This window comes from Dromiciops gliroides, chromosome 2, assembly GCF_019393635.1.
Source record: "Dromiciops gliroides isolate mDroGli1 chromosome 2, mDroGli1.pri, whole genome shotgun sequence".
In the NCBI taxonomy this organism is placed as follows: Eukaryota; Metazoa; Chordata; class Mammalia; order Microbiotheria; family Microbiotheriidae; genus Dromiciops; species Dromiciops gliroides.
The window spans coordinates 661,718,654-661,740,528 of NC_057862.1; the positions used below are offsets into that span (position 1 = coordinate 661,718,654).

Below are 21,875 nucleotides of genomic sequence, written 5' to 3' on the forward strand. Positions count from 1 at the left end.
ATGTGTCAGCATGATCACAGGGTTGGACTCTTCTCACAGCCCAGTACAGTCCCCTTTAATCTGGAAAATAATCTCAGCCCATCTTTTTGTGGGTTTTGCTGCTCCAGAGCTTGTTTTATTGCTGTTTGGGGGTAATTGTGTCAGGAGCTCTGTGTGTTTAATGTCTTTCCTCTGCCATCTTGGCTCTACCCCCAACAACCCCCACAGGCTTTTCTCATGTTAACCTTGATCTTGTCTCCCAATTATCAAGCCTCTCTCTGGTTAACTTTATGATTTCTTTATCTTTTCTTCCTTAATTTCACTATTTAATACTCCCTCTTTCATTCCTTCTTCAAAATCCTTCCTCCTCTCCAATATGGTTGCATTTTATTTTTCTACACTTTTTGTTTTTAAGGATCCCTTCACCTTGTTCTTGTTCTTTCTTGGATTCCCTCTCTGTCTATTCTAAAATTTCACTTTTCAATTCATGTTCCATAGACTTATTATTGCTTAAATCCTGTGTTTTCACTCATACATGAGAGGGTAAGATTAGATACCTTCAACAAATTCTTCCAACTCAGATATTCCTTTACTCTTATGTGTTTTTACTATCATTTTATCAATCTGGAGAGGTTTAATAATTTGATTAAAGTCACACAGTTACTATGTAATAAAACTGACACAGCCAGGTCAAACTCCAAGGCTGACATTCTTTCCACAGACGTGCTTGGTAGGCTCACATCCATCTTTCCCAAAATAGACTAAGGGATCCTCTGCCCTCTCTCTCTCTTCTCTCCCTGTACTCATTTCCTTCCCCAGTAGAGGTAGAGAGAGACATGATAAAGATGATACAGATGCCAATGATATAAATATAACTGATAAAGATGAGGCAACATGGAATGATGGACAGATTGGTGTGATGTTTAAAATCTAGTGTGTGGTCGCCTGACCTAATCCCAGCATGGGGGAGAAATTAGCCAAGAATTACTCATAAATTTGTCAACAGTTTAGGCTTTTAAGTATTTATTAAAGTGTATTAGAAGTTCATGAAGAGAGAGAAGGTAAGAAAGCCACCTTTCCCTAGCTATCCATGCTTCCACAGAGAATACATGAAGATCTGTCTACTCTCCCTGCCCCTGCCACCACACACAGGTTCCCAAATGAAAAGGGGTGATCCTTAGCAGCTACTCCCAGAAGCCCCTTGTGAAACAGGAAGTAGGACCATACTCACACACAGCTCCAAGGTAATTGGCTGGTAGTATTGATTGATGTGACTTACAGGTGGCAACTTCTGGATGCCAGGCAGCTTCTGGACATTTAGTCACATGTTTTCTTTTCAGGGGGCGTCACCCTGGTTCTCACAATGTCTTTCTCAGTAGGGGGTGGCACCCTGGTTCTCACAGTGGTGACCTGAGAGTCAAGAAACCCAAGATCATGTCCTGATTCTGACCCTTCTGGCTTAGCTCCTGGACAACTACTTCACATCTGAGTGCTACAGGAAGTCTCCAGGACTTTGAGTTGTAGAGAAAATGGGGTTTCCGTAGGGAGCCATTTTTCATTTAGAACTTATCACACGTGGGGATAGCTAGGTGGAGCAGTGGATAAAGTGCAGGCCCTGGATTCAAGAGGACCTGAGTTCAAATCTGGATTCAGATACTTGACACTAGTGTGAGATTTAAAATTGGATACTAGAGCATTAATTTTCCCTCTTTAACCTTTCCCTTAATTTATCTCCCAGAGTAGTAAATGGAAGATACCTCTGGTCTATAGTTAGAGCTTTTATTGTTTGGTAGTTACCAGGTGATGTTGATTAGAGGGATAGGAAAGTAGAAATACAAAACAAATAGTCTTAAGTCTAAGCTTAGTCTATATTCCATATAAAACTCACCAAAAACCCAAGGCCACCTTTGGAGGGGGGGGGAGTGGGAGAGCCGCGTCAGGCACATGCTGCTAAGGGTGAGCCTGGCCACGTCCAGCTCCAGTCAGCATCTGTTTGAGCAGCGCAGTCATAGGACCAGGAGAGCAGGGAAAAGAGATCCCACTTCCATTCTCTCCTTGCCTTTTAACCTTGCACCCTGGAAGTGGAGTGCTTAGCAGCCGGGCTGGTGTGTGTAGCCCATGCACGGCTGTTGGTCTCCTCCCCGAAAGGATGGTCCTTCAAAAACTGGCGTCTTTCCATATTCACTAACCGACTAATAGGAAACTTTTTACCACACTAGCTATATGACCCTGGGTAAGTCACTTAACCCTCATTGTCCTGCAAAAAAACAAAGAAACAAACAAAAATGTTATAAAAAAAAAGAACTTATCACACCAAATCAGTTCTGAGTAAATTGATATCTATATCAACATATTCCAGGCAGCAAAATGGTACAGTGGATAGAGGCCTAGACTTGGATTCAAGAAGACCTGAGTTCAAATCCTGCTTCAGACATTTACTATCTGTGAAAACCTGACCTTATCCCCCTGACTCTTACTGTCTCAATTTCCTCATCTATAATAAAATGATTATATAATCACCTATCAGCACTCTTCATCAATAGCTTCAATCAGCACTCTTTGTGCAATTACAAAGATAAAATGAGAAAAATTTTAATGCACTTTGGAAATCTGAGGGCACTTAATAAATGCTAGCCATATAATAATAATGACTATTGTGATGATTATTCCTACATCCTCCTTTAGAATATGAATAATATAGGAAAGTGGAATATTCCTACTTTTCCCTTTCTCTCCCCAACACTTAGAATTCTGTTTTTTTCCCCATAGATTAATAAGTTCTTTTGCAACTAATGGTGTCTGAATTTAGGCCAAAGCATAGTTGGTTTTCTTTTTTTGTTTGTTTGTTTTTTTTTTAGTGAGGCAATTGGGGTTAAGTGACTTGCCCAGGGTCACACCGCTAGTAAATGTTAAGTGTCTGAGGCTGGATTTGAACTCAGGTCCTCCTGAATCCAGGGCCAGTGCTCTATCCACTGCGCCATCTAGCTGCCCCAAAGCATAGTTTTTATACATTATTTTTGGTGGACTTTTTGGTCTGTGTCATCTTTTGCGACATGACTGATCTGGAAATATGTTTTGTGTGACTGAACATATGTATCATATATCAATTGATTGACTTCACAAAGAGGGGAAAGGAGAAAGAAGAAGAAAATTTAAAGCTCACAATTTAAAAATTGCTTTGACATGTAACTCCAAACAATGCAATAATTTCAAAAATCATAAGTTCTTTTTCATATATTCATTCACTGTTTATTGATTGGAGAGGAGAGATGAGAGGCAGGTGGATTAAACAGGGGACTCTTACAATCCCCCAGGACAGAAGGGATTAGCCAGAAGTGAAAGACTCTCTCGCTGTGTCACATTCTGAGCCAGGCACCCTCACCTTCATTGTCTCACAATGGTCACAGATTTGTCCAGATCCACATTTCTAGAAACAATGACAAGCAGGATATAGGGGGGATCATAGCATGTGTCCTCACCTATTGTGCATGCCTGGAATGGGAAAATTGGGGTAAAGGGTAGAGATAAGATTTTCTTCCAAAAAACTCACAATAGCTACAGTTATCTCATCTAGGGACTGATGAAACCCATTTTAGGTTTTTGTAGGGACCAAGGGTTAGATCTAACCAGTTTCAGTCAGACCCCACTCTCTGCCTCCTTGAATTCACACCTTTTCCATCAGGGGCAGGAGAGGGCCAGGTGCATCAGCAGAGGCAGGCGAGGCACCCAAAGAGCCTACAAGCTGTGAGCCTCTGCCATCTCTGTGTCCTCCCCAGGGCTGGGAGCTCTTTCCTGGTTATGGGGGATCTAGGCCTGGAGCACAGAGAGAAACCTCCCCTCATTCATCCACAACCAGCTCCAACCATTCCCACATCAGACACTAAATAGGAGCCTGTCTTTGCTTTGAGGTCACACATTTGAGGACAGAGAGGAGGGAGGCCCCTCCCCCAGAGTCAGGCTCAGCCAGGGTGACTCAGGGTGGCTCTCAGGGTCCTGAGAGGAGGCTCAGAGCAGACCTGGGGCTCTTTTGCATATGGAGCCCCAGGGGCCTGCAGGGAGCCCTGCTCAGGGTACAAAAGCTTCCTCCCTCCTTGCTGCCCCTCAGGGCTCTGAGTGCTCTGTCTGCAGGTGTCTGAAGGCCAGGATGGTCTCCCCATGGCAGCTCCTCTGGCTGCTGGTGCTCTGGGCTCAGGGTAAGACCCAGCAGGGCAGGGAAGGGGTGAGGAGGGCACAGGATTTCAGGGATTAAATACCTGATGACCCCTGGATCCAGGGGTGAGGGAGCTTAGGTACAACACAGGCAGGTGGGGGCTGATGAGTATGGCCAGGCCCCTGATTACAAACATTGTGAGGTCTGTGGGAAAGATGGTTTATTTCTCACGTTGACAACAAATACATCTACTTGTCAGTCATTTGAGATTTCAGTGGTTTCCATAAAAATGTCTGGTCTATATGCTTTGACTTAGACATTCAGACATTTCTGTCTTCCCTTTATTTTCTTCGTTTCCTAGATTCTGGAGGAACCATTGTGCTGACCCAGACTCCAGCCGCCTTGTCTGGGTCTCCAGGAGAGAGAGTCACCATCAGCTGCAAGGCCAGTGAGAGTGTAACAAATTTTCTTGTTATTACCAAACTTCATTGGTACCAGCAGAAACCTGGCCAGGCCCCCAGGCTCCTCATCTATGGGGCTAACAGCCTGGCATCTGGAGTGCCTGCCCGGTTCAGTGGCAGTGGGTCTGGGACAGATTTCACTCTCACCATCAGCAGCTTGGAGCCCGAGGATGCTGGAGATTATTACTGTCAGCAGAGTAAAGATTGGCCTCCCACAGTGCTTCAGGCCTGAACAAAAACCTCCCCAGGCTGTTCAGGGGATTCAGCTCAGAGCAGCAGCTGCTTCCTCTCTGGTCCCCAGGCAGAGCAGCCCCTGCCCTCTGGGCTGGCTCACATCTCCCAGGCTTCCTCCTTCTGGTCCCACAGGTCCCTTCTTCCTCACAAATCCTTGTTAACCACATGTCCCCAAGGCAGAGGGAGGCAGCACAGCCCCCTGGGAAACAAGGGGGAAATCAATAGAGGGGAGATGCTGACATTTCAAGTGCCCTTGATAACTTTGGCTCTGCATAAAGTGATTCTCCTGTTGGGAGCATAACTTCATGTTTTGTGGACTTTGCTCCACTTCTTTGTAGCAATAATTTGTTTGTTTCCATGTCTGTTGCTGTTGTTCAGTCACATCTGACCCTTCATGACCACCCTTGGGTTGTCTTGGCAAAGATCCTTGAGTAGTTTGCCATTCCCTTATCCAGCTGGTTTGACAGATGAGGAAACTGAGGCAAACAGGGCTAACTGACTTCCCCAGGGCCCCAAAGCTAGTAAGTGTCTAAGGTTAGATTGGAACTCAGGAACATGAATCTAATTCCAAAGCCAGCCCTCCATGCACTCTGCCACCTGACTGAGATGATGTAGATTAAATTACTTTTTCTCCAGCCCTGGACACCCTGATGTCACAGGGCTGGGTTCTTCATGTCCTGAGCCAGGCTAAGAGCCAAGGTGATTGTCCCCAGTCACCCTACACCGTCCCCAGAAAGGGATTCATGGTTTCCTGCATCTGGGAGGGTCATGTCCTTATTAGCTGGCTCAGGCTAATGGGTGCCCCTGTGCGAGTTGGAGTGTAACCCCCCCACCCCCACCAGACTTTGGTGGAGTCCTTATGAGATGTTTCATGGAATAAAACCACATGTGCTTCTCGAAGAAACAAAGGGGGAGAATGTGGTAAAAATTATTTGTGGTAAAAATTATTGGAACTCAGGTGACTGATTTGGGAGGGGCCACACCTGGCTGTGAAGTTATACATGCTACTGAGGTCAGAAGGAGAACTGTAGCATCCCAAGATAGATAGCTGAATCGAGGCCTCTTTCTCCCTCTCTTCACCAAACTTATTCTCCTTAATAAATGCTTAAAAGTCTAAACTCTTGCTAAAGCTTATAATTTATTGGCAACCACTCATTAGATTTTAGATAGTATAGCTAGAATTTTAGCCCCTTACAGAGAGTAAGTGGCAGGGTCACACCCATCACTGGCCATCTCTACTAGGTATCTCTTACTCTATTCCCTGACAGAAGGGATCACTTGGTGTTATGAAGGCACATGGCCCTGTCCATTCCCTTTATGCCCAAGGACACACAGATGTTCTCACTACTACTCCGGGGCTTTCTGGTCAGCCTTTGTCCCTGAAAAGAAGAGGGGCCTGGAGGGGCAGCTAGATGGCGCAGTGGATAGAGCACCGGCCCTGGAGTCAGGAGTACCTGAGTTCAAATTCGGCCTCAGACACTTAACACTTACTAGCTGGGCAAGTCACTTAACCCCAACTGCCTCACTAAAAAAACAAACAAAAAAAAAAGAAGAGGGGACTGGCTCAGCTCCCAGGTTCAGCTCAGTGGCGTCTTGGCTCCCTGTTTTCACAATGCTCCCAGTCTCTGTCCTTTACACTCATGCAACTTGTTGCTGTCATTGAATTTCTTTACATGGATTTTCTTACATGATGTAAAAGTCATAGAACGGGTACAGTAAATTACATGAAAATGGAATTTCAGTTCATACGAAGTAACATTCTTTGTAGTAAGTTTCTTTTAAGATCTAAGTCTCAACATACATAACATAGAAATTCAGTTTTATAGAATAATAATCATTCCAAAGTGTCTGAAAAGGCAGTTTTCAAGGGAATACATCTAAAATATCTGCAGCCATTTAAAAAAATGTTATAAACTGAAAAAGACCTATTTGTACAAAAATATTTATAGAAGCTTTTTGGGGTGGTTAAGGATTGGAAATCAAAGGAATGCCCATCAAGTGGGGAATGGCTAAACAAACTGTGGTATATGATGGTGATGGAATATTATTTTGCTCTAAGAAATGACAAGCAGGAAGATTTCAGAAAAGCTTGGAAAGACTTGTATGAACTGATGTATAGTGAAGTGAGTAGAACCAAGAGAACATTGGGACAGAGACATCAATATTGTTTGATGAAGAACTGCGAATGACTTAACTATTCTCACCAAACAATGATCTAAGACAATCCCAGAGGACTATGAATGAAATATACTATCCATCTGTAAAGAAAGAACTGATATTAATGGAACACAGACAGAAGCATGGTATTTCTTCATTTTCTTTCTCCATGCTGACATGGGAGTTTGGACTATTAAAGTTTAAGTCGGCCAAACTCACCATCAGGATGGATGCACCTAAGAAGTAGGGGGAGATTAAATACTACAGCAAGAAAGTCACTTAGGCCTGGATACTACCTGAGCTAGGAGAAAGATAACTCCAGAGGTCAGCATTATCATTCCCAAAGAAAATTCAACCTGACTCTTAGGAATCTTCCCCCCGGCCCACCTAGTCAGGTGGTCACCCTATCTGTTCCCACCACCATCTGTCCTCTATAAAAGCTTTGGCCTTTCTTCTGCTGGACCCTCTAAGAAATCTTCTCCCCTCAAGGGAAGTTTAGACTTCCTTCTTGGTCACTTTCTCTAGTGCCCAAATCAAAAACTATTTTATTCTAATTGAATTGCTAATGAAGGTGTAATTATTTTTTTCCTTTTTGTTTAGAATTTTATTTTACAAAATATATGTAAAACCAAATTTTGACATCAATTAAAAAAAAAAACTTTGTGTTCCAACTTCTCTTTCTCCCTTCCTTCCCACCCCCAACCTACAAGAACTCAAGCAATTCAATATAAGTTATATATGAGTAGTGGTGGAAAACATTCCCACATTAGCTAGGTTGTGAGAGAAAACAATTAAAAAACAAAACTTCAGATTAAGGAATTGTCAAAGAAAAAATTGGGTTTCAATCTGTTTTCAGATATCATCAGTTCTTTCTCTGTACATGGATTGCAATTTTCATAAGTCCTTCAGGGTTACATTGGATCATTGCCTTACTGAAAATAACCACATGCTTCCCAGCAGATCATCTTACACTATTGCTGTTATTTTGTATACAGTACATTTCACTCTGCTTCAGTTCATGTAGGCCTTTCAAGGCTTTTCTGAAAGCATCCTGTTCATCATAAATTTTATATAGTACCTAAAACTTAACAAAGAATTTTCTTCACAATAGCCCAGCAAAGTAGGTGCCATACATTTTGCCATTATAATCAATCATGATAACTATTTCCCTCCAACCTATTCCTTTTCCATGATATTTACTCTATTTTCTATCTTCTTTTACCCTATTCCTCCTCAAAAGTGTTTTACTTTTGACTGCACCCTCCCCTACTCTGCCCTCCCTTCTTTCACCCTTCCCTGCTTATCCTCTTCCCCTTCTATTTTTCTGTAGAGTTAGAAAGATTACTCCTCCCAATTGGGTGTGAATGTTATTCTCTCCTTGAGCCCACTTAGAAGAGATTAAGGTCTTTGAGCTAATTCTGTGTTTTTAATTTTTCTTCTTCCCTCCCTCCTCAACCCTCCCTATAAAATCAAACAATTCAATATAAGTCATACTTGTGTAGTCATGCAGAACATCTTCACCTTCCTTGAAAGTGTTTTGCTTTTTACTGCTCTCTCCCCCAATCTTCCCTTCCCTCCTTCCCCTCTTCTCCCCCCACCCCTTATGTCCCTCCCCTCCCACTTTCCCTCAGGGCAAAAATATGTTACTATACCCACTTGAATCTGTATGTTATTCCCTGTTTGAGCCAATTCTGATGATAGTAAGGTTCATTCACTCCCCCACTCCTTCCCCCTCTTCCCCTCCCCTCCATAAGTTTTTTTCTTGTTTCCTTCATGTGAACTACCTCTCTCTTGTCCACTTCTCCCATTCCCCCTCACTTAGTGCATTCCTCCTATCCCTCAACCCTATTTTAAAGATGTCATCATGGGTTAGCTAGGTGGCACAGTGGACAAAGCACCAGCCCTGGACCCAGGAGGCCCTGAGCCCAAATCTTGCCGCAGACATAAGATACCAAACCCTGGTTGCCCCACAAAGAACAAGGATAAACAAAAATAAAAGCTTTATGGATATCATCCCTTCATATTCAGTTCAGACTTGTGTCCTCTCTGTATTCTTTACTAGGAAAGTTCTTATGAGTTTGAATTATTATCTTCCCATGTAGGAATGTAAACAGTTTAATCTTTTAATATCCCTCATGATTTCTTTTTCCTGTTTACCTTTTTATGCTTCTCCAGAGTCTTCTGTTTGAAAGTCTAACTTTCCATTTACTTCAGGTCTTTTCATCACAAATGCCTGAAAGTCCTCTTTTTCACTGTAGTTCCATTTTTTCCTCTGAAAGATTATAAGAAGTTTTGCTGGGTATGTGATTCTTGGCTGTAGTCCCAGTTCCTTTGCCCTGCAGAATATCATATTCCATGCCCTCAGGTCCTTTAATGTGGATGCTGCTAGATCTTGTGTTATCCTTACTGTAGCTCCACAGTATTTGAATTCATTTTCTTGTTGCTTGCAATATTTTCTCCTTGACCTGGGAGCTCTGGAATTTGGCTATAATATTCCTGGAGCTTTTCAATTTGGGATCTCTTTCAGAAGGTGATTGGTGGATTCTTTCAATTTCTATTTTGCCTTCTGCATCTAGAATATCAGGGTAATTTTCCTAGACAATATCTTGGAAGATGCTGTCTAAATTCTTATTTTGGTCATGGTTTTCAGGTAGTCCAACAATTTTCAAATGATCTTTCCTGGATCTATTTTCCAGGTCAGCTGTTTTTCCAAGGAGATATTTCATATTGCCTTCTTTTTTTTTTTTATTCATTTGGATTTGCTTTACTGTGTCTTGGTTTCTCATAAAGTCACTAGTTTCCATTTGTTCAATCCTGGTTCTTAGGCAATAATTTTCTTCAGAGAGCCTTTTTATCTCCTTTTCCATTTGGCTTTTCAAGCTGTTGACTTTTTTCTCATGACTCTCCTGCATTACTCTCATTGCTCTTTCCATTCTTTCCTCCACCTCTCCTAAATCTTCCTTCTATCTCTCCTACTTTCTCTTCAAAGTCCCTTTTGTGGGATTCCATATCCTGAGACCAATTCATATTTTTCTTGGAAGCTTTGGAAGTAGGGGCCCTGAGGTTGTTGTCCTCTTTGGAGGGTGCACCTTGATCTTCCTTGTCGCTAAAGAAACTCTCTTGTTCTCAACTTTCTTTGCTTGCTCATCTTGTCATTTTTTACTTGACTTTTAACTCCCACTTACAGTGGGGCCCTATTTCCAAGATACACTGTCACAAGCTTTAGGGGGTCCCAGGTGTTTAGGTTTGAGGGAGGGCAGGTTTTTCTCTCACCTGGCCTGTTTTCTGGTCCAAACATAACCTCAAGCCAACTTGCTAGTTAACCAGCCAGCAGAGTGCTCTGTTGGCTCTTAGCTCTCCCCAACCTGGGCCTCCTGCCCCTCAGGATTTTTTCCTGGTTCCCTCCTGGGGCGGAATAGCCTAGTTCCTCCTTAGGTCCCACAGACCCCTGCACTTTTCCCCCTGGTCACCCGTTCAGCCCTCTCACCTGACCATAATCTTAGTTCCAGAAGATGCTGGTTCTGCAACTGATTTGGAGGTTCAGGGGTAAGCTCCTCTTTCACAGCATGTCTGTGGTATGTGTCAGCATGATCACAGGGTTGGACTCTTCTCACAGCCCAGTACAGTCCCCTTTAATCTGGAAAATAATCTCAGCCCATCTTTTTGTGGGTTTTGCTGCTCCAGGGCTTGTTTTATTGCTGTTTGGGGGTAATTGTGTCAGGAGCTCTGTGTGTTTAATGTCTTTCCTCTGCCATCTTGGCTCTACCCCTAACAACCCCCACAGGCTTTTCTCATGTTAACCTTGATCTTGTCTCCCAATTATCAAGCATATCTCTGGTTAACTTTATGATTTCTTTATCTTTTCTTCCTTAATTTCACTATTTAATACTCCCTCTTTCATTCCTTCTTCAAAATCCTTCCTCCTCTCCAATATGGTTGCATTTTCTTTTTCTACACTTTTTGTTTTTAAGGATCCCTTCACCTTGTTCTTGTTCTTTCTTGGATTCCCTCTCTGTCTATTCTAAAATTTCACTTTTCAATTCATGTTCCATAGACTTATTATTGCTTAAATCCTGCGTTTTCACTCATACATGAGAGAGTAAGATTAGATACCTTCAACAAATTCTTCCAACTCAGATATTCCTTTACTCTTATGTGTTTTTACCATCATTTTATCAATCTGGAGAGGTTTAATAATTTGATTAAAGTCACACAGTTACTATGTAACAAAACTGACACAGCCAGGTCAAACTCCAAAGCTGACGTTCTTTCCACAGACATGCTTGGTAGGCTCACATCCATCTTTCCCAAAATAGACTAAGGGATGCTCTGCCCTCTCTCTCTCTTCTCTCCCTCTACTCATTTCCTTCCCCAGTAGAGGTAGAGAGAGACATGATAAAGATGATACAGATGCCAATGATATAAATATAACTGATAAGGATGAGGCAATATGGAATGAGGGATAGAGTGGTGTGATGTTTAAAATCTAGTGTGTGGTCGCCTGACCTAATCCCAGCATGGGGGAGAAATTAGCTAAGAATTACTCATAAATTTGTCAATAGTTTAGGCCTTTAAGGATTTATTAAAGTGTATTAGAAGTTCATGAAGAGAGAGAAGGTAAGAAAGCCACCTTTCCCTAGCTATCCATGCTTCTCAGAGAATACATGAAGATCTGTCTCCTCTCCCTGCCCTTGCCACCACACACAGGTTCCCAAATGAAAAGGGGTGATCCTTAGCAGCTACTCCCAGAAGCCCCTTGTGAAACAGGAAGCAGGACCATACTCACACACAGCTCCAAGGTAATGGCTGGTAGCATTGATTGACATGACTTACAGGTGGTAACTTCTGGATGCCAGGCAGCTTCTGGACGTTTAGTCACCTATTTTCTTTTCAGGGGGTGTCTCCCTGGTTCTCACAATGTCTTTCTCAGTAGGGGGTGGCACCCTGGTTCTTACAGTGGTGATCAGAGAGTCAAGAAACCCAAGATCATGTCCTGATTCTGACCCTGCTGGCTTAGCTCCTGGACAACTACTTCACATCTGAGTACTACAGGAAGTCTCCAAGACTTTGAGTTGTAGAGAAAATGGGGTTTCTATAGGGAGCCATTTTTCATTTAGAACTTATCACATGTGGGGACAGCTAGGTGAGCAGTGGATAAAGCGCAGGCCCTGGATTCAGGAGGACCTGAGTCCAAATCTGGATTCAGATACTTGACACTTACTAGCTATATGGCCCTGGGCAAGTCACTTAACCCTCACTGTCCTGCAAAAAATCAAAGAAACAAACAAAAAATTTATTAAAAAAAAGAACTTATCACACCAAATCAGTTCTGAGTAAATTGATATCTATATCAATATATTCCAGGCAGCAAAATGGTACAGTGGATAGAGGCCTAGACTTGGATTCAAGAAGACCTGAGTTCAAATCCTGCCTCAGACATTTACTATCTGTGAAAACCTGACCTTATCCCCCTGACTCTTACTGTCTCAATTTCCTTATCTATAATAAAATGATTATATAATCACCTATCAGCACTCTTCATCAATAGCTTCAATCAGTACTCTTTGTGCAATTACAAAGTTAAAATGAGAAAAATTTTAATGCACTTTGGAAATTTGAGGGCACTTAATAAATGCTAGCCATATAATAATAATGACTATTATGATGATTATTCCTACATCTTCCTTTAGAATATGAATATCTTTGGAAAGTGGAATATTTCTACTTTTCCATTTCTCTCCCCAACCCTTAGAATTCTATTTTTTCCCCCATAGATTAATAAGTTCTTTTGCAACTAATGGTGTCTGAATTTTGGCCAAAGCATAGTTTTTATACATTATTTTTTGGTGGACTTTTTGGTCTGTGTCATCTTTTGCAACATGACTGATCTGGAAATATGTTTTGTGTGACTGAACATGTGTATCATATATCAATTGATTGACTTCACAAAGAGGGGAAAGGAGAAAGAAGAAGAAAATTTAAAGCTCACAATTTAAAAATTGCTTTGACATGTAACTCCAAACAATGCAATAATTTCAAAAATCATAAGTTCTTTTTCATATATTCATTCACTGTTTATTGATTGGAGAGGAGAGATGAGAGGCAGGTGGATTAAACAGGGGACTCTTACAATCCCCCAGGACAGAAGGGATTAGCCAGAAGTGAAAGACTCTCTCGCTGTGTCACATTCTGAGCCAGGCACTCTCACCTTCATTGTCTCACAATGGTCACAGATTTGTCCAGATCCACATTTGTAGAAACAATGACAAGCAGGATATAGGGGGGATCATAGCATGTGTCCTCACCTATTGTGAATGCCTGGAATGGGAAAATTGGGGTGAAGGGTAGAGATAAGATCTCCTTCCAAAAACTCAGAACAGTTACAGTTATCTCATCTAGGGACTGATGAAACCCATTTTAGGTTTTTGCAGGGACCAAGGGTTAGATCTAACCAGTTTCAGTCAGACCCCACTCTCTGCCTCCTTGAATTCACACCTTTTCCATCAGGGGGCAGTAGAGGGCCAGGTGCATCAGCAGAGGCAGGAGAGGTACCCAAAGAGCCTACAAGCTGTGAGCCTCTGCCATCTCTGTGTCCTCCCCAGGGCTGGGAGCTCTTTCCTGGTTATGGGGGATCTAGGCCTGGGGCACAGAGAGAAACCTCCCCTCATTCATCCACAACCAGCTCCAACCATTCCCACATCAGACACTAAACAGGAGCCTGTCTTTGCTCCTAAGGTCACATACTGAGGACAGAGAGGAGGGAGGCCCCTCTCCCAAAGTCAGGCTCAGCCAGGGTGACTCAGGGTGTCTCTCAGGGTCCTGAGAGAAGGCTCAGAGCAGACCTGGGGCTCTTTTGCATATGGAGCCCCAGGGGCCTGAAGGGAGCCCTGCTCGGGATATTATGCTTCCTCCCTCCTTGCTGCCCCTCAGGGCTCTGAGTGCTCTCTCTGCAGGTGTCTGAAGGCCAGGATGGTCTCCCCATGGCAGCTCCTCTGGCTGCTGGTGCTCTGGGCTCAGGGTAAGACCCAGCAGGGCAGGGAAGGGGTGAGGATGTCACAGACTTTCAGGGATTAAATACCTGATGACTCCTGGATCCAGGGGGTGAGGAAGCTTAGGCACAACACAGGCAGATGGGGGCTGAGGAGCATGGCCAGGCCCCAGATTACAAACATTGTGAGGTCTGTGGGAAAGGTGGTTTATCTCCCATATTGACAGCAAATACACCTTCTTGTTGGTCATTTGGGATTTCAGGGTCTCCACTAAAATATCTTGTCCACACTTTGACTTGGACATTCACACATTTCTCATTTCCTCTCATTTTGTTGCTTTCCTAGATTCCCAAGGAGCCATTGTGCTGACCCAGTCTCCAGCCTCCTTGTCTGGATCTCTAAGAGAGAGAGTCACCATCAGCTGCAAGGCCAGTGAGAATGTATATAACTACCTTCACTGGTACCAGCAGAAACCTGGCCAAGCCCCCAGGCTCCTCATCTCCTATGCTAACAGCCTGGCATCTGGAGTCCCTGCCCGCTTCAGTGGCAGTGGGTCTGGGACAGATTATGCTCTCACCATCAGCAGCTTGGAGCCCGAGGATACTGGAGATTATTACTGTGGGCAGAGTATTCACTCACCTCCGGAGGTGCTTCAGGCCTGAACAAGAGCCTTCCCAGGCTGCTCAGGGGGTTCAGCTCAGAGCAGCAGCTGCTTCCTCTCTGGTCCCCAGGCAGAGTAGCCCTTGCTCTCTGAGCTCACATCTCCCCGGGCTTCCCCTTTCTGGTCCCTCAGGACCCCTCCTTTCTCACAAATCCTTGTCAATCACATACCCTGTCCCCAAGGCAGAGGGAGGCAGCACAGCCCCCTGGGAAACAAAGGGGGTAAATCTAATGGGGAAAATGCTGACATTTCAAGTCCACTTGAAATCTTTGTCTCAACACAAAGTTTTTTTATTGTTGGGAATATCAGTTCTTGTTTTGCTCTAGTTCTTTCTAGCAATAATTTGTTTGTTTCCGTGTTTGTTGCATCTGACCTTTAATGACTCCATTTGGGTTTCCTTGACAAAGATCCTGCAGTGGGTCGCCGTTTCCTTATCCAGCTCATTGTTCAGAGTAGTAATCTGAGGCTAACAGGGTTAAGGGACTTGCCCAGGGTCACATAACCAATAAGTGTCCAAGGTCAGATTTGAACTCAGGAACATGAGTCTTTTTGATTCCAGGCCCAGTTCTCCATCCACTGCACCACCTGGCTGCCATGATAGAGGCTAGATTCCTTTTTCTCTAGCCCTGGACACACTGGTCTCACAGGGAGGTATTTCTTGTGAGCTGGTCCAGGCCAAGAGCCAAGGCGAATGGCCACCACTCCTTCAGTCATCCCCAATGTTTGCTACATCTTAGAGGATCATGTCCTTAATGACTGACTCAGGCTAGTGGGTACCCTCTGTGGGTTGGAGTGTACTTCCCAGCAGGCATTGGGGGAGTTCCTATGACAGTAGGTGGTAGAGTCACACCTATTCACTGGCCAACTCTGCTAGGTGTCTCTGACTTTATTCCCTGCCCCAGGGGATTTCTGGGTGGCATGAAGGCCCAAGGCCCGGTCCATTCCCTTTAGGGCCAAGGGCACACAGATGTTCTCACTACTACTTGTGGGCTCTCTGGTCAGCCTTTGTCCCTGAAAAGAAGAAAGGACTGGCTCAGCTCCCAGGTTCAGCACAATGTTGTCTTAGCTCCCAGTTCTCACAATGTTCCCAGTCTCTGTCTTTCACACTCATGCACCCAGTTGCTTACATTGAATTTCTTTACATGGATTTTCTTATGTGAAATGAGGGTCATAGGGTAGGTATAGTAAAGTCTATACAAAAGAAATTTCAGTTGAGTTGGAGAGTGAGACATGGGCAGACAGGAAAACCAGACATGCTAGAAGAGCACGTTCTTGAACTCAGCTTTGAAGAATGCTGGAGATTCTCAGAGTCAGATGGGGGGAGAGGGCATTTCAGGAATGGGCACAGCCTGGGAAATGACCTGGAGACGGGAGATGAGATATCATTTGTGATGGACAGCAATATAGCTGTTAGTTTGGATTGTAGATGAAATGGAGGTGTGATGGATCTGAAAGGGAGGCTGAGCTAGATGGTAAAGGCTTTAAAGGACAGAGTGGTTTGCATTTTATCCTAAATATGAAAGAGGCAGTTTTACTTTAATCAGTCATTAAGTCAGTAAGCATTTATTAAACACCTTCCATGTCCTGGGTACTGGGTAGGGAAGTTTTATGGTCAGATCTATGCTCCCGGCAAAGACCAAAGACAAGTAAAAATGTGCTCTATCATTGAAACATCGATTCTTTCTGGGGCAGTTTTGGTTGACTTGGGTTACACAGCTGGTGGGTGTCTGGGGTAAGATTTGAACTTAGGTGCTCTGAACTTCAGGGCCAGTGCTTTATGCACTGTGCCACCTAGCTCCTGGCAACCTGGGAATAGCAACATAAACAGTCTGCTCCAATCATGTCTTCCCAGACTTTCTTTTCCCCTTAAGTAACTCGAATTGGGATTACCCCCCCGCCCCCTTCTATTTTTTTCTCTTGAAGCTGAAAGCGAAGTACATCCCAAGAAATTTGATCCTTGAAGAAGCAGTAAATGAATAATTCTGGTTAAAGATGGGTTATTCGGGGGGTGAAACTAAATAGGGCTGTACACCAGATTTATTTACAACTGAATTCTATCAAGCACTAAAAGAGAAACTAATGCAAATGTTACAAAAATTCTAAAAAAATATAGAGAAGACATTTTACCTAATTCCACATCCAGAAAACAGAATATCCCCCCCCCCCTCTCTCTCTCTCTCTCTCTCCCTGTCTGTGAGGCAATTGGGGTTAAGTGACTTGCCCAGGGTCACACAGCTAGTTAGAGTCAAGTGTCTGATTCCGAATTTGAACTCAGGTACTCCTGACTCCAGGGCTGGAGCTCTATCCACTGTGCCACCTGGCTACCCCACAGAATATTCTCTTAATATCAGAACCATGTAGAGACTAAAAAAGAAATATAAACTTATTTCATTTAGGAATATTAAAGCAAAAATTTTAAATAAAATCATCACAAGGTATCTGAAGCAATAAATACATAGAATATAAATTATTATGACCTAGAAGAACTCACAATCAAATCATTAGCTAATTCAATAACAAAAAATAACAGAAAGAATAGGATTATTTTTCTAGATATAGGCAAAAATTCTGACAAAATATAGCCCCAAACTTATATCGGTAGGTCAAAAAAGCACAGAAACCCTTAAAATAGATGAACTAAAGCACATATTTAAAACCAAGCATAAGTACTGTTTATAAATGAGAAACACTAGTTTTCCTTTAACAAGTATGCTAGCACAATATGTTCTACTGAGAATTATTCATGATATACCCCATGGCCCAGCAACCCTTCTGTAGAACATAGACCCGAAGATCGTCAAAGACATAAACAAAAGTCCAATGTGAAGTAAAATATTCAGGATAATGCTTTTTGTGACTATGAAAAACTGGAAACAAGATGGACATCTATCAAAAAGTGAAAGGTTGAACAAACCAAGTATGAATATATTAGAATACTATTATATGATAAGAAATGGTGGGAAAAAAAGAAAAAGAAAAAAGAAATGGTGACTATGAGGAATATAGATAACCAAGGAAAGATTTTTGTGAATTGAATCTGAGTGATATAAAGAGAATTTAAAGAATAATATAAATACAACCACATAAATGAAAAAAAGTTTAAAAGGAAATCAAACCAATATTAGGTAAAATAGCCAAAGAAGGTCCTAGAGAACAGATAAAGAATCATACCATTCTCAAGGTCAATAAAAAGGTGAAGGGCTGTTAAATGAGAATATTTAAGCATTATCCCATTTATCCAATGTATAGAATGTTGTTGCTTAATTATTTTTTGTAAGGAAGTAAGCAATCAATGTATTAGTTGGGGGTTCCTGGAGTGTTAAAGCAAAATGCAATTAATAAAACATTTCTTAAAGCTAAAAAATAAGGATGAGTCTGAATTTGCCCTTGGATTATCAAGAGTTACTAGATGTAAACAGCCAAGCAACCTTTCTCTTTAATTAAAACATTATCTGTGTATTTGATTGTAATGGAAACCAGGCCTTCATTTTCATATATTAACTAGAGCAAACATTTCATTTTTTAAAAAATTCTATTTCTGGGACTAAAAGGACTTCAGAGCTGAATTAAACGATCAGTTCAATGCTGAAAACAAAACCAAAAGAAGCTTGCTTCGCTAGGCATCTGGTTAGAGAGGTTGTGTGTGTATGAGTGCCCCCTATATCCACTGAGATCGTTATCTCAGACATTTTCTGTACCTTTGTGTGATTCTTTATGAAAAGTCATTTCTGCTCTTATACTAGCCCTGTGTTCTTGGGAATCCACAATAAGGTCCTTGATTTACAATTGGCACATGTGTAAATATGTGATGATATGATGCTGTGATATTTTTTAAACCTCAAAAAGTATTTTATTATTTTCTAGTTACATGTAGAGATAGCTTTCAACATTTGTTTTTATCATATTTCTAGTGCCAAACTTTTCTCCCTCCTTCCCTTACCTCCCCCTCCTCAAAACAGAAAGCGATCTGATACAGGTGATATATGTACAATCACATTAAACATATTTCTGCATTAGTCTTACTGTGAAAGAAGAAGCAGAAGAAAAAGGAAAAACCTCAGAAAAGAAAAACAAAAAGTAGAAACAGTATGGTTCAATCTGCATATACACTCCACAGTTCTTTCTTCTGGATTTGGAGAGCATTTCCCATCATGAGACCTTTGGAATTATATTGGACCATTGTACTGCTGAGAAGAGTCAAGTCTATCACAGTTGATGAACACACAATGTTGCTGAAACTGTGTACAATGTTCTTCTGATTCTGCTCCTTCCACTTGGCATCAGTTCATATAAGCCCTTCCAGGTTTCTGTGAAATCTTCCTGCTCATCGTTTCTTACAGCACAATAGTATTTCATTACATTCATATACCACAGCTTGTTCAGCCATTCCCCAAATGATGGTCATCTCCTCAATTTCCAATTCCTTGCCACCACCAAAAGAGCACTTATAAATATTTTTGCACATGTGGGTCCTTTCCCCTTTTTTATGACCTCTTTGGTGAAAAGACCTAATAGTGGTATTGCTGGGTGAAAGGGTATGCACAGCTTTATAGCCCTTTGGGCATCATTCTGAATTGGTCTCCAGAATGGTTGGATCAGTTCACAGCTCCACCAACAATGCATTAGTGTTCCAATTTTTCCACAGCTTCTCCAACATTTATTATTTTCCTTTTTATGTCATATTAGCCAATCTGATAGGTGTCAGGTGGTACCTCAAAGTTGTTTTAATTTGCATTTCTCTAATCAATAGTGATTTAGAGTTTTTTTTCATATGGGAATAGATAGCTTTGATTTCTTCATCTGAAAACTGCCTGTTCATACCCTTTGACCACTTCTCAATTGGGGAATGACTTGCAGTCTTATAAATTTGATTTAGTTCCCTAAACATTTTAGATGAGGTCTTTATCAGAAATACTTGCTGTAAAAATTGTTTCCCAGCTTTCTGCCTCCCTTCTAATGGTGGCTACATTGCTTCTGTTTCTACAAAACCTTTTTAATTTAATGTAATCAAAGTCATCCATCTTGCATTTCATAATACTCTCTATCTCTTGTTTGGACATAAATTATTTTCTTCTACATAGGTATGAGAGATAAACTATGCCTTCCTCTCCTAATCTTCACAACAACGATGAGAGGCAGGTGATATTATTATCTCCACTTTACTTTTGAGGAAACTGAGGGAGGAAAAGATAAAGTAATTTGCCCAGGATCACACAATTAGTAAGTATCTAAGGTCAGATTTGATTTCTGTTCTTCCTGACAGTAGGCCTAAGCACTCTATCCACTGTACCTCCTAGCTGCCTCTAAGAGAAATAGAAAAGAAAATCAATACATTCTTTTCTTTTCTTTTCTTTTTAGTGAGGCAATTGGGGGTAAGTGACTTGCCCAGGGTCACACAGCTAGTAAGTGTTAAGTGTCTGAGGCCGGATTTGAACTCAGGTACTCCTGACTCCAGGGCCGGTGCTCTATCCACTGTGCCACCTAGCTGCCCCAATACATTCTTTTAAAAGAAATGAAATTGGGGGCAGCTAGGTGGAGCAGTGGATAGAGCACCAGCCGTGAAGTCAGGAGTACCTGAGTTCAAATCCGGTCTCAGACACTTGACACTTACTAGCTGTGTGACCCTGGGCAAGTCACTTAACCCCAATTGCCTCAAAAAAAGAAAGAAATGAAATTAGAACACATGAATTACATCTAAAAGAGTTCAAACTTTATATATTTAAGCAATCTAATGAAGGCAAAGAAATAAGAAACATATAAAAGTCATGAACTACCTTAATGACCAATGGAAGTTTAAGCAAAGTAAAGCTATCACCAATACAAATAGAACAAAAGAGCCAAGGAAAAAAATTTCATGTCACAAATATCACAAATATTTGATTTCCTTGCCAAACAGTCAGCTATAGCCCCCCATAGCCAACTCTGGTTTGTAGAAGTGTATCAGAAGATTTGTATAATATCTTATATAGGCAGATTATGAGCAATGTCACTTCCTAAAACATTGGAAAGCATTGGAGGGAAAATAATTTTACTTGTGTAAGACCCAATGAATCCAGATCATTTCAAGAGCATGTAGAGATGTAACTGATACAAGAACTATGAATGGGAAAAATGGAAAAGATCTGCTAAGATTTTTACCAGAAACTATTTTCTTCATCACTGCCACATTTGGCTTGTGTTCCCCCATCCCCAGTAGGAAGGAGAATTAGGAAAAAAGGGATTTTGAAGGGAGCATCAGGAGCAGAGCAAGGAGAGACAGAGGAGGTCTGCATTGAAAGCCACATAATGTTTAAGACTCTCAGGGATGAAGCCTCAGTATGTATAAAAGAGAGGAAATCTCCAAACAATGAGAAAAATCATGGACCCTCTTGCTACTGAAAAACATACTGATTTGGTGTCTCTAACCAGTGGCACAAATGCCTTCTGTTGCCTCCCTATTAAATCTTTATGAAAATTATTTACCTATATATTGAAGACATAATTTTAATTCATTGTATTGACTCTAAAAAGCATTTGAGTCACTTGACATGCATAGGTCAAAACCACACAAGATTCCTTGAAAGTCACCATGAAATAACATATTCACGGGGAAGAAGTAATTTCCCCCATAAATCTGGGGCATGCTTTCCCACAAATATACTTAGCATTAGTGGAGAAAGCCTAGCATCCATACACCGGGCACACACTCAGAAAGCTCACATGGAAGGGTGCATGCATATACATACACACATATCATCTGTGGTCCAAGCATCAGGAAGAGGCATTTCTACAAGACAAATAGGTAGTGGGGACACTATGAAAAGGCATCCACAGGGGAAACATATGTGGTCATGGTACATACAGAGAGGGGTAATTCACACCCCTGAGGCTACAGGTACACTAACATCTTCTGATGTTACTCATCCCTGTATGGCCATTTGTACGCCTCCTTGTTGTTCTCATAGTCTCTGCTGGACACTGTTCAGCCAAATGCATTGACTTAGATGGGAGAATCCCCTCTCCAAAAGCCCCTCTTCTGGATGCTCTGTTACTTCCAATTTCTGACCCAACTGCAATAAAATACGGAACTTCATAATGCATGGTCCCTCTCTACCAGTGTGTCTTAGCCTGGCATCTGCAGTCCTGAGCTGAGGCCTGTTACCTGCAGCTTCTTTTGCATAGGAATGCCCAAGGGCCTTTTCACAGCTACTGCTCCAGATATAAATATCATTCTGCCTCCACCTGTCTCACTCTGAGCTCAGAGG

The 21,875-nt window shown here is 42.0% G+C and overlaps 2 gene segments (V, D, J or C); both read left to right on the plus strand.

Annotated features, from left to right (window-relative positions):
• Positions 1 to 4,089: 4,089 nt before the first annotated feature.
• LOC122744074 lies at positions 4,090 to 4,822 on the plus strand. The segment is given in 2 exon segments: positions 4,090 to 4,172; positions 4,491 to 4,822. Coding segments are annotated over 2 exon segments (381 nt in total).
• A 9,096-nt stretch (positions 4,823 to 13,918) lies between these two features.
• Positions 13,919 to 14,632, plus strand: LOC122739530. The segment is given in 2 exon segments: positions 13,919 to 13,999; positions 14,316 to 14,632. Coding segments are annotated over 2 exon segments (366 nt in total).
• The last annotated feature ends 7,243 nt before the right edge of the window (positions 14,633 to 21,875 follow it).